General features: G+C 41.7%; 1 protein-coding gene and 1 non-coding gene across 2 annotated transcripts in view; both read left to right on the top strand.

Annotated features, from left to right (window-relative positions):
* Window positions 1-12,578, top strand: part of LOC129093750 (NACHT and WD repeat domain-containing protein 2) — a 44,535-nt gene extending 31,957 nt beyond the window's left edge. The window contains 5 exon segments of the mRNA XM_054601865.1: window positions 1,473-1,676; window positions 2,482-2,632; window positions 4,830-5,419; window positions 8,683-12,412; window positions 12,415-12,578. Coding sequence (XP_054457840.1) covers window positions 1,473-1,676; window positions 2,482-2,632; window positions 4,830-5,419; window positions 8,683-12,412; window positions 12,415-12,578 — 4,839 coding nt within the window.
* On the top strand, window positions 723-839 carry LOC129093962 (small nucleolar RNA SNORA11). The gene has a single exon (XR_008531354.1). It is a non-coding gene; the product is annotated as a small nucleolar RNA SNORA11 (small nucleolar RNA).
* Window positions 12,579-13,414: the final 836 nt, after the last annotated feature.

The raw sequence follows: 13,414 nt of genomic DNA, 5'->3' as shown, positions 1-13,414 counted from the left end.
CTGATGCTAATGATGTCAGAGGTTGTGACAAAAATAACATTAACCTAGAATACAGAAGCACAATTAAATCAAATTTCACAGTCGCTGATTCTCACAAATCTGCATTCCTGCCTTTTAATTAATGCATTCATTTCCTTCTTTATTTAAAACAGTCCCATCTGTTCTATATATAAAGCAAATCTGCTCATTCCCTTAATGCTACTGATTACTGAGCATTAGGGGAATTTGGCCACGACTGTGTCTTTTATATAACAGTGTGTCATCCAAATATTTGCCGAGCAGCAGAACAAATGTGCTTTTTTTCCTACTTAAAACAGTTAATTATCAGCAGGGATGGGTATTAAACCTCAGTGTTTTAGAGGTAATTCTTAAGTGATCATATATTTATATCATCAGAGCAAACTATCTGATGAGCCCCTGTGCTTGAGTGGTTGTACACCTCAGTGCTTTTGAGCAATCTCCACTATAAAGAGTAACATAGCACAAAGTGAGTCCTACTTTATTCTCTTGTGTTACAGAACCAAAACAGCAAAAACGGTATTTTCCTTTCTCTTATTATTTAAATCAAAACCATGTAATGTGATGACATTACTCCTTGTTCACACTACAGATGACTAAGCTACTAAACAGCCAAGCTTGGCAGGTAACTTTGTCGCAGAGTTGTAGTTAAATAGCACTAGTATCCGGCTAATGGCAAGAATACATTTTCCTTACATTTTTTTAGACAGTGAGGAGAGCAGAGGAACCAGAAATGGTTCCTCTGCTCTCCTCACTGTCTAAAAAAATGTGAGACATATGATTGGTTGAAACTCAACCGCTTTATTGAAGAGCTGAAAAAAGTTGAGGCGAGCTCAGATTTGATTTGTAGCGTGTCACGGTGTGTGTTAGCCGTCAGTTTGTGTCTTTCCTTGAAATTGACTTGTAGCCTGTTGTTTTGTCACTTGGAGTGTGAGAATGCAATTTTCTGTCTTTTACACATCTTCATGTTGTTATATTTGGGTGATGGTGTGTGTCCTAGTTCGTGCAGGTGGCATTTTCACCAAACAACCGCAGTCTTTATCTGACTGTGGTTTTCAATACTTGAACATGAATGTCTATGTGGGACGAGGGGTGTAATATTTTTCATATTTAAATTGTGGCCGTGGTGTAAAGCACTTTCCATCCCAGAGAGAGCTGTCAGTAGTCACCGTAGTGCACACAGAGAGGGGAATCGTGGTGGCAGCTACATCCATGATGTCACAAATTGGCTGGTGGAGGCCCCAACTGCACCACAGTTGTACCCTGTGGCTCCGAAAATTGCCTGAAATAAGTCACACTTGTGTTCATCATTGACTCTGCTATTCACCCTGCTCCACTGGTCCCAAAAAAAACGAGAGCCCTAAAACAGTGTGAAGGAACATGATTATAAACATTTGCTGTCTCCCTCGTTCTCACTTTCTCTCTTTTCCCTTCCCTCCTTCCCCTCCTTTCAGGGTCTGGTGGGAGAAAAGTACGGCAGCATTCGAGTGCCGGGGGAGGTGGAATCAGCGGAGTTTGAGATGATCTTGGATGCAGCTGTGGAGGCGGGGCTGGACACACACATCTTGGAAGAGTGGTACTGTAGGGATGAAAACTCTGTGCCACCCGCATACTACCTCAAACCCAAAGCCCAAATGCTCAAGAACTACCAGAACTCTGTGAGTCCGGCTAACACGATACTACTGCTAGGGGCAGAAAATACATTTTTCTTTCTGATACGTTATTTAACCCACATTTAATAGAGTTTTTTACAGTGCTGATAATGGATTCTTGTCCTTGAGATCCATCCTGAATAATATTCATAATAATAATATTATCCTTGAGGAACGTATTTTATATGCACATACAGAAGAGGAAAGCAGCTTTGTTTTCAACTTGTGAGCAACGTAGTTTGGTCTCAGGCAGCTCTTGAGCCTTTATGGAGTTCTGTGCTTTATTGTTTCCCTAGAAAAAGTTTTAGTTTACTTGCAAATTACCACATCAAAGTATTCAAACAACAATTCTGTCAGCACAGTCATTTTATTCAAAACTGTTTCAACCTTCTTATTTTTATAGAGGTAATAGAATATCTGAATGAGTTTTGTTAAAAAGACAGCATGATGATGTCGCCTTGAGTATCATTATAGTTATGAAAACTGTGCATTGTTGGCCACTGTGGCACTTAAACACCCTTTAGGATGCTAAAGACATTTAGATATGAAAGTTTTCATACTTTCCAAATATCTCAAAATTCCCTTTGGGATATCAAAATAATTAAAAAAATCAATAATACCAGTAAGGATTTTCTCCAGCCCACATCCAGCTCTCATTTTAAATGGATGTCTCTCACATGAAACACAGAAGAATATTCCCTTTGTTGCAGTATGTTTCTGCCCTGTACTTAAGAAAACATGAGTAACCACAGGTTCATATCCAAACCGTGAAGTCAGACTGTCCTCTCTCTGCTCCCCCGTTCCTGCTTAGATGGAGTCAAGCAGCGCAGCCAAGACCAAGAATGACAAGGCCTGGAGGAATGTGTCGGAGGAGATCAAGAGGATCTTCAGAACATCGGTGCTGCAGCTTCAGGAGAAGGGGACCATGAAGAGCGAACAGGCCAAGAAATTCCTTTGCTCTGGTTAGTTTCAGGTCGACTCCTTCTATCGTTTTCATCTTTATATCTCACAGATTCTGATAACGTCTTTTCAAGTCTTACTGTCTGACGGGTAGCTCACTTCTATCGCTCTGGGTTTCTATTTGGATTTGAAGTTATTTATTTATTTTTACATAACCCAAATGTCAAGGTCTTAATCCAAAGATTATCATTCTAAAACGATACATTTTATGTAGCCAACCTTTTTTCATGTTAGGTCACATATACTGCATTGTGTCTATTATTATAATTTTTTTTATGATTTTATTTATACTTTTTACATTTAGGACATACACAGTACATGGAACACACAATACGATAACACATAATAACTGAGAAACGGGGCTGGAAACAAATGCAAAGCTGTCTACCAACAGCAATATTCGTAAGGATGCTGCCCCTTCTGGATAGACGTTGATAGAAAAAAATATATATATATTTATTTATATATATTTTATTATTTCTAAACAATTCAATCCAAACGTTTTTTAAAGCAGAAATGCCAAAAATCCAGTAGTTGTAGCGTCTCTATTGTAAATACTTGTTGGATTTTAGACTTCAATGAAATGAAACTTAATATCTTACAAGCATTTTAACACATTTTCACACAATTTGCTAAATTATCATGGATATTGTTTTCATAATTTTCCCACTTTTCTGACATTTAAGAGACCCAGCACTTTATCAGTTGATCAAATTAGTGAAGGTGATATACAGTCAGCTTATATATCCTACAAAATCTAAAAATGTATACTTTTAAACTAACAGTGCGTCTGAAAAGTCTTAACAGTGTATATCTGGTGAAAATAATATTTACATGCCAGGCATAAGGCAACACCATCTACCCAGAAATAAAGACAGTCTCTGCTAACATAATGTATGAGAAAAAAACAATGATTTTTCAAAAATGTAACACTAATCTTCAGGGGGAAACAAATCACACGACAAAGGTCACGTCTTTAATGAGTGAGGCCGCTGTGTAGATCGTCATCTTGTCACTAAATTGGTAACAAGAGATGAGATGCAATCAGGATCCGTCAGACTCGGCTCTGCAGATGACAGTGATTGACCGATCGATCAAATTCTGTGTTCACCTCTCAGCTAATTAATCCAAACAGTGTTTTGCACTGACAGGTAAAAAAAAGAACAGAAAATACTTTTCCAAGACCACTTTTCCCATTTTTTTTATCATATTTTGAATGTTATTATGCAATAATGTCAGTGATTATCAGGCTGATTATTGAGGAACCACAGAAAAAATGAGTTATTTTCTACGAGAGGGGCCAATCTGAGCTTTCCTTATAAAATCAAACATCAAAACAGGAAATGGAGTAAGAAAACAAAAGAGATTTTCACACCTCTGCTGGTGTAAAAGGTAACAGCAAAAGCTAAAAGTACAAGTCTGACATTTGAACAATTCCTCCCTCTGTTTATTTCCCCTCTGTGAGGTTGGATCGCCCCGCATCAGCTCCTGTCTGTAAAAGACTCCATGTAGGAATCACCCAGTTATTACTGGATTGTTTGGACAGCACTGAATTAATCTTTCAAGACATCTCTGTTTTTCTCAGGCTGTCACTGTGGTAGAAGATCAAAGCGATATGCCATCACAATATGATGACAAGTCCTTGTATTATAGATCTGGCCCTGTTCTGATAGAGCAGGCTCAGCATGTAGCCTTCTTTTTTCATGGAGGAAAATAAATAAAAAGCTTATTAAGAAATTGCAAGTTTTATAATTTCACATGAAAAAGGAAGCCCCTCCTTTGTGTCAGGAAACTGCACTTTTTATGCACCGTAATTGGGCTTTAAGCAGCGTTTGAGGAAGTTGTGCCTTCTCCTGGAACTTTCCTTTCACCCTTTTTCTCCCTCCGTCCTAATTAGTAGGCTACCATGTGAGCTAAACTACACAGGAGATGCTGGCAGAATTTCACTTTGTTATTGTTGGGGAGTCTGTAAAAACAGTTCAGTAGTGCTGGTGATTTTATCTACTTTGTTTTCTCAGAAATAAGGCTCAAGAGAATTGTATCTAATCGGAGGCTAAAGGCTTGTACAATCTGTCCAGCTTTGCTCCTGAAATAAATCGAAATCTTACATCTGTAAGACGTTTATCTTTGAAAGTTGTACATAATAATCCAGAGGTGGTCGAGGAGGTCTTCTAAGTCCTGTGTTTTCTTTTATTTCAGCCTTGGAGGATGAATTAGACTTTGCCCTTGGGAAACAAACTCCTGCCTTTCTCAGGAAATGCGTCTGCTACATTCGCAAGATCGCCAACTTCGACCGCTTCGCCAAAATCCCTGAGATGACCCGATACATGGACATCGTGGTCGGCGGCGACCGCGTCATGCGCAACCAGGAAGCCTACGAGCGCCTCCTGAAGGTGCGGGACGAATTCATCCCCACGGTCGTCGCTGCCTCCAACCTCCGTGTCTATTCCTCCGTCACCCACTGCGACATGAAGTTGGGCTACTCCCAAGAAGTGGAGAGCCACTATGTAGAGGGTCTGTGTAAACAGTTCTACGAGGACATGGTGGATATCATTCAGGCCACGGTGCAGCAGAACTTTGGCACGGAGGCCGACCCGATGTACGATGAGATCCTGCAGCACCTGTCGCTCTGCAAAAGCTACGCAGAACTCTACCAGTTCAAGACCGAGTCGTTGGATTACGTGCAGGAGTATCTTCTGCCGTCCAAGGGGAGCAGAATGAGCCCCCTGGTGGTGTACGGGGGACCCTGCACTGGGAAGACTCTGCTGCTGTCTGAGGTGGCCAAACAGGTGAGACATGATAGACAGAATAATAAAAAAAAATGATGGTGTCCCTCACTTTAGCCGGTTCTGGCAGTGCGTCCACCCTTGTGCTCGTCTGTCCGTCTGATCTGAGCATGTGTCCATCTTTGTACGGCGGAGCATGAGGGGGCGTGCAACTGTTCATCTCCTCTCATCAAACGCTCGCTTGACCATCTGCGCGTCCGCCAAAAAGACAGTACATTGCCACGCTCACGTCTATGATTTCCTGTGAAGCCGTGCGTGTGTGCCATTGTGTTTGTGTGCACCGTACATCAACAAATGACCTCACATCTGTGTGTGAGCATCTGTAGAGATTTTCTTCATTTGTTTCTCAAAGCGAACGTGCCGTGTGTAGCTCTGTGTTTGTGCACACGCACCGTATTCTCTACACCCAAGAGAAATTCTCTGCTCTCTGTATTTATGTGTGTGCCATCTGGCTGCTGCCCGGCTACATTAGGATCACACCATAACCAAGATCACATAGCACAAACCTGCAGATCTACCGCTCCTGTCCAACCTTTCACTCATTCATTGTAAGCGCCATTCATTTCATCCCAAGTTCATTAAATTAAACTCAGTTACATGGTACAATAAAAGCAATAAAACAATGATCAAAGCCAAAACTTCAGTGCTAAAGATTATTAGATTATTTGGAGAACATGGAGAAGGATTAAGTAACAGGACCATGTTTCTAGTTTCTAGTTATAAGGGGAATTAAACCGATTTTCTTAGAGCCGGTCCTGTTTTTGTGCCTTCAATTTATTTGTTCTTTCTAGTTTTCAATATCGGAGGAACTTTCAAAAGCTTCCTTTTAACAATTAGTTTTTGTAAACAGAAAAGTGAAAACTGCTTCCCTCAATCATCGGAAACGTTTTTAAGAAATGCTCTAAAATATTTATTATATACTACTACATATATTACTGCCCACACAACCCTATTATACTAATAGACTGTGACTGGGCTGTCCACTATAATACTAAATACATGTGAAACTGCACTTACTACTTCAGTTAAAAAAAGGAACCTAGATCATAAAGATGTGGATTACACAGCTTTAGTATGATAATTGTAGTTTTCTGCATTTGGCTTTAGTTTCTCACTATATTGTCCTGTGTATTAATCCCCAGAATGTTAGTACTTACAGCAAGTTACAACAATGTAAGTGGATTTAGGTGAGACTCAAAGAGTTTTCAAAACAATTCAAAGGCTGAAGTGGTCTGGGGTCTGAGGACACTGAGTCCACAGAGTGTAATTCACACCTAAACTGTTTGGTTTGATTCTTCTAAAGCCTGGAGCATTTATGTTCTTGCTTTTGAGCTCAGACGAAACCAGACCTTGTTTTTGTAACGCAATACATACCAACCCCAGCTTATGTGAAGCAGATATGTGTAAACTTAGAACCAAAGACACAGAGTAATCCTTAATAATCTGTTTTCAAATAACATACAGGACATAATATGTCATAATATTATATACGTATAATACTTAAGAAAAGGCCGGTTGTAATATGTACATATAGTGTCGTAGGGCAGAAATAAAAGTGTACAAATATTGATCACTTTAATTTCTGCACATGACCTGTGACCTTCAATCTACTTTACTTAGCACAAACAATGGCCCTGTGTGGTAAGTAAAGTAGATAAAAGTGACTCTTAAGTTTATACACTTAATGTATACATTTATAAAACACATCTGTATAAATATACATATAACATCTGTGTAGTATGTATTGACAACTTACAAAATCTGAAAAGACACACGCTTTAATAAGTCAGCTGAATGAAACAAAAAAGGAAAATAAATGTTTTAATAATTACAGAGGGAGATATGAGATATTTTATTCCGAGCTTTAATCTTCTCAGTTCACAGTAACCTGTAGCTTTAGGCCTCAGTAGTTGTGTGATGACAGGTCTGTGAGGTTGCAAAGTAGGTTTTTAAATCAACAGGCAAATCATACTCAGTTGCAAAATTAGAATAATACATATCAGATGATAAATTACATTAGTTTTTAACTGAACTATTGTAGCATCATTAACAGCGATACTTTTATGTGTTGCTAACAAAGCAATGGCTGCCTCGGCACAGTTAAAGAATATTGCCAAAGCATGAATGACTCTGCTGGATTTTGGGCCAATGATAATGGACTTGCATTTATTACACATAAGAATCAGGTTAATTAAGTTTTATAGACTTTCATTTTTGCTGGTTGTAATGTGTGTGGGTGTGTTACGTGTGTGTAAATATATGCATTCACATTCACAAAAGCTATGTTAAGAGAATAAGCCACATTCTATGATATTGCCTTCCTGTTCTACAGGTACATTTAGTTGTATTCGATGTAACCCAATATAACATGTGACATATTCTAATTACATTTTAGTTGACTATTACTTTCTTTGAACAGTTGATATTTATAAAATGTACCAATTTACGAAAGTCAAGCAGGCTGACTAATTATATATGAGTAGTGCACAAATTTCACAGAGTTTTATAAATTAAGTCACACACACAGACATCCATAAAACATTTATAATTGTAAATAATCTATTTACAGACTCCCATCACTCACACATACACACGGCTAAATGTGGAGCAGGCGTCATCACTATTGCCCTAAATGTGTCAAATAGCATCTTAATGTCTCCCGAAATCTCAGCTGCGCCATTTAATGAATTCATAAAAGGAATTATAATATCAATGAAGCCTGGAAAAATTGGAGTAGTGCTCATTCATAGAATGTTTCTCATAAAGTAATGAAAGAAATGATTCATTTATGAATTAAATCTATGTATGAGTTACTTTGAGAACATTTGAGGCCATTCAACGTGAACATTACTGAGATTTGCAGATTTCTAAATGTCTAATAAAAGTAAGACATTTTGTGAAGCGCAGACATTGTCCTAGTGTAAAATGTATGAAACCTCTCTTGCTTGCTGTGCTAATCACCCCTGCCTCGTACTGTCAGAATAACAATGACTTAAATCCATCCAGCCTCACTGTTGAGCTTTGGTTATTCTAGATGTTTGGTCAGACCAAGCAGAATCATTTCTTTTTACTCACAACAAATATTAACATATATATGAAAATGTTCTCCATTTTAAGATTTTTATTTCACAGATTTGTTGGGATTTTTTATTTCATTCCCAGTTTATAGCCTTATCTAACCATCATATTTTCTATTCCGATGTGGACTTTTCAAAGTGTACTCACTTTATATTCTAAAAATCATCTCTCAATGCTTTTCTTTTCAGGCCTACACATGGCTGCAGAAAGAGATGGGCCCTGAAACCGACCCAGTGGTTATTGTCCGTTTTATTGGCTCCAGCCTGCTCTCCACAGACCTACGCACCCTCCTCCAGAGCATTTGTGAACAGATCGCAATAAACTACCGCTGCCTGATTCACTTTTTGCCTAACAAGATCCAGGAGATGAAGGAGCTCCTGATCAACCTTCTAGGGGAATCTTCATTCAACCGGCCTTTGGTCATCGTCCTGGATGCCCTGGAGCAACTCTCAGATGCTGACGAAGTTCGCAAGCTGTGGTGGCTCCCCATACATCTGCCTCGGACAGTCCGCATTGTAGTCTCGACGTTGCCCAATAAACATGGGATCCTGCAGAAGCTCCGACAGCTCATCCATGATGAGGGGTATTATGTGGAATTAATCCAGAGGGACCGCAAGGTCTGCAGCCAAACATTAAAACAGCAGCTGCTGGGGGTGAAGAGAAAGGTCACCTCAGGCCAACAGATCTATGTCAACGAGGCACTTGCCAAGTGTACATTGCCAATGTTTGTCAACCTCATCTACAGAGAAGTAATTCATTGGAGGTCCCACAAAGATGTGGACGACAGGTCCCTGTGCTCCACAGTGCATGAAAGCATAGAACAGCTCTTCTACTCAGTGGAGAACAAGTTGGGCCAACGATTTGTCTTCCGAGCATTAGGTTATATCACCATGGCCAAGGCTGGGCTAACTGAGGTCGAGCTGGAAGATATTCTGTCCCTTGATAATATAGTTCTTGGGGATGTCATTGTGGCGACTTACCTCAAAAACCCCTTGAGGATCTCATATGATTTGGTTGCCAGGCTTAAAGAGGAGCTGGATGGCTATCTGGTGGAACGTCAGGTACGTAACGTCACCTTGATGGTTTGGGCCAACAGACACCTGCATCTCATCGCCCAGAAGTTGTATCTCAGCAACGAGGAGGACGTCCATCAAATGCACAGCCTCCTAGCTGAGTACTTCCTGGGGGCGTGGTCAGGAGGCAGGAAGAAGATCTTCACTTACGATAACAACCATTTCACTTCCCTGAACATTTCTCATCACAAAAACCCCCACCAGCAGCAGTCCCATGAGAAAACGTCCTCTGACAAGTACTCCTATGACAGACAGACTCCAGAGCAGCCTTGGGTGTTCCAGTGCAACCTTTTGGAGCCTGACATTTTCTTTGTCAACCATAGGAAGATGACAGAACTGGTGTACCACCTTACCAGGAGTGGGCGCACCGATGATCTCATGTTTGGTGTAATCATGAACTTCAGCTGGCTCTACACAATGATCAAGATTGGCCAGTTTGAAAAGGCTTTAACAGACATTGACTTAGCTTACAGCTACACCCAAGAGAAAGAACTAAAGTTCCTGGCCACCACTCTCCGTAGCATCAAGGTCAAAGTGCTGAAGAACCCAGCATCACTGTCTGCAGAACTGCAGCAAAGGCTTCTGCCAGTTGTCACCTCCCTCCCCAAGCTCAGACATTTACTTCTTGAGTGTGACAAAGATGGCCCAAAGTACTGCTCCATTGTGCCTCTCCACTCCTCTATGGATGTCACCTACAGTCCAGAGAGGCTTCCTCTGTGCTCTAGCTACATGCAGATTGTGGAGATCTTGCCCACTCTAGCCCCAAACATAGTCCTTGTAGCCCTCGAAGATGGGTCTGTCAGCACCTGGGATGTAGAGAGCAGACAACTTCAAAGACAGATCGACACAGCCAGATCCGTTGTGCTTGGAATCAGGCTAACCACTGATGAAAAGTATCTGGTCGTGGCTACAACCAAAAACACGTTGCTCATCTATGATAATCACAAGTCCTGCCTTTTATCTGAGGTTGAAATCAAGGGGTCCAAGCAGGGTGGTGTCACTGGTGGGGTGGCCTTCATCAATGGTTTTACTTTGTCCACCCACCATGCTTTGGCTTGGCTTGAGGCTAGTAAAGACGTCAACGTCATTGACCTGCTCTACGGTTGGCCTCTCTACCAGTTTCACTGCTGGTATGAGGTGACTTGTGTCCAGTGCTCTCCAGATGGAATGTACGCCTTCTGTGGTCAGTACCTCAACACTGCAACCATCTTTCATCTGGGAAATGGGGACAAGTTGTCCACTGTGACCTCTGAGTTTTCTGGGGGATTCGTAAAGTCCATTCTAGTTCTGGACACCCTAAGCCAAATGGTGATGGTTGACAATGAAGGCAGTTTGTCAGTATGGAACACCAAAGAGATCACCAACCCACGTCTGATGGAGGATTACGATTGTAGAGGGGATGACAGCGAAGTGGTGGGCATTGAGTTATCTGAAGACCAGCGCTCCATTCTCATTTGCAAGGCCAGAAGTATCGAGGTTCTGGACACGAAAGTATGGAAGATGGTAGAGAAGTTCAAAGCCAAACGCACTGAACGCTTTGTGGCTGCTGTTCTCTCCAAGAATGGACAAAGCATTGTGGCCTCCATGGAGAACACCTCCTCCATCTTTGTCTGGAGGAGGGACAGTGGACAGTGCATGGCTAGCCTGATTGAGATCTCAGGGGCCATCGTCAAACTCATTAAATCAGCCCACCACAACCTGCTCCTTTCTGTTGCCAGCAGTGGAGTGCTGTCTGTGTGGGACATTGATATCATCACCGCCATGTCTAACATTGACAAGACAGGCAAGAAGATCCAGACCCTGCAGCTGTCCGGCAGAGAGGATTATGTGTTTACCATGGACGGTTCAGAAGCTGTCCACAAGTGGAACTTCAGCACCGGCTTCATTGAGACAGTCTTCAAGCATGAGGGCATAGTGGAGAACTGTGTCCTAACCTCCTCAGGTGATCTCATGGTCACATCAGATGACAAGTCCAGTCAGTACATCTGGCAAACCACCACCGGAGAAAACATCTTTCGCATCAACGGACAGAGAATATCACAGCTGCTAATCACCCACAACGACCAATTTGTGGTGTCCCTCTGCGAGCAGAACGCCTCCAGAGTCTGGAGACTCGGGACTGGACACAAAGTGTGCAACATTTTGGTCACCCTCCAGAGTGCACTGATCACCACAGCAAACACTTTCCTCGTGGGAACCTCCAAAAACAAGCTCCTCGCTGTCAGCCTGTGGTCAGGCAGCGTATCCAAGAAGTTTGTCTGCGATGACGGCATTTCCATTGTCAACTTCAAGCTCATTCCGGACTGCCCTGACTGTGTGGTGTTCATCACATCCACAGAGACCGTCATCATCTGGAGTGTGGCAGATGAGTCAGTCTGCAGGAGAGTCCAGCTGCCAACCAATTTCCTCAAAAATCTAGAGGACTTCCAGATCTCGCCCAATGGGAAAGTAGGAATTGTCTCCAAAGGTGATGAGAATATTAACGTCCTGGATCTTCACAGTGGGAAGCTGAGGCTCGTCCACGCTACCGGTATAATATGGCGTCAGAAATTATCAAGAGACGGACGTTATCTGGTGTATGTCTGTTTCCGGAGCTGTGATGAGGACGATGACGCCGGCGTTGTGTCCAGTCTGATCGTGATGCGCCTTGCTGACGGTAAGAGCATCGGCACATGCTCCCTATACAAGACACCCACCTTCCTGTCCCTCTCTCAGCGGGCGCTAAACATCATCATTGGCTTCGAGGACGGCAGCATCGGAACATACACAGTAGTGGATCGCGTAGATGCTGCCCTCAAGATAAAGATAGCCACCTCCAACAGCCGACAGATTGTCAACAATGCCTCGCAAAGGTGCGGCCCAAATGCGGGAACCATTCCTTCAAGACCGTTTCCGACTGCATTTGGAGGGAGTCCACAGAGGTGTTCTCCAGGGACAGCCCTATCAACGTGTCCGACTCTGGTGAGGGTGAGTCGACCACACCTACAAAAAAGACTGAATTGCTGCAGTGATAGGTGGAGATCAGAGTAGCAGGTGGAGTTAAGTAAAGCAGGTAGAGAGAGGTGACAAAGTTTTGAATCTCTGGGGTTGCAGTTGATTCTTGTTTACAGCCACGTGATTCAGCTGCAGATGTCAGCCCTCTGGGTAGTTAATGGGCCGACCGTTTAAACGCTGCACTCAAGTTATGTATTACTTACTTCCAACTTATGATACAGTTTCTCTTTGATTTACACACGAAGACTGTTAGAAAAATACTGTTTTTGAAAAGAAGAGAAATGTAATTCTGTGAGTATTAGTTTGCCATTATGTGTCCTTTTGCATTTGAAGAACAAAGTTATTATTCAAATGTCTTGGTCAAACATTTTTCAAAGCCATTCCAGTGATCTTAGCCACTTTCATTGTACACTATCTTTATTTACATTGTGCACATCAAGCCATAATGTCTAAGAGTAGATTTATGTTTGTATCAACATCAGTCGGTACTGTGCAAAAAAAAAAAAAAAAGAAAAAGGAAGAACTATGAACATATGTACATATCCCTTTTTTGGCTGCTGCAATTTGTGCAACTCCTTAAAAATGTTATGTTGTGCTTAATGCAATCAAAGTGAGTGCCTGGAATTTAAATGTTCTTTATGTGCAGATTACAAGATTTATGAAAATGCAGGGAATTTGTAAACACAGTATACACACAGTTACACAATACTTGCATTGGTGTTAAATCTAAACGATCAGTCCACTGGAATCCAGTCAACAACATGGGAGATCGATGGCATTGCTCTTTGTGATGATAGTTGTAGAAATTGATTGGGAACAGTTTACGGAATTTAGGTGTGAATTTACCTGCAGT

The sequence above is a fragment of the Anoplopoma fimbria genome, chromosome 7, assembly GCF_027596085.1.
Source record: "Anoplopoma fimbria isolate UVic2021 breed Golden Eagle Sablefish chromosome 7, Afim_UVic_2022, whole genome shotgun sequence".
Classification (NCBI taxonomy): domain Eukaryota; kingdom Metazoa; phylum Chordata; class Actinopteri; order Perciformes; family Anoplopomatidae; genus Anoplopoma; species Anoplopoma fimbria.
This window is presented reverse-complemented; position numbering and strand designations above follow the sequence as displayed.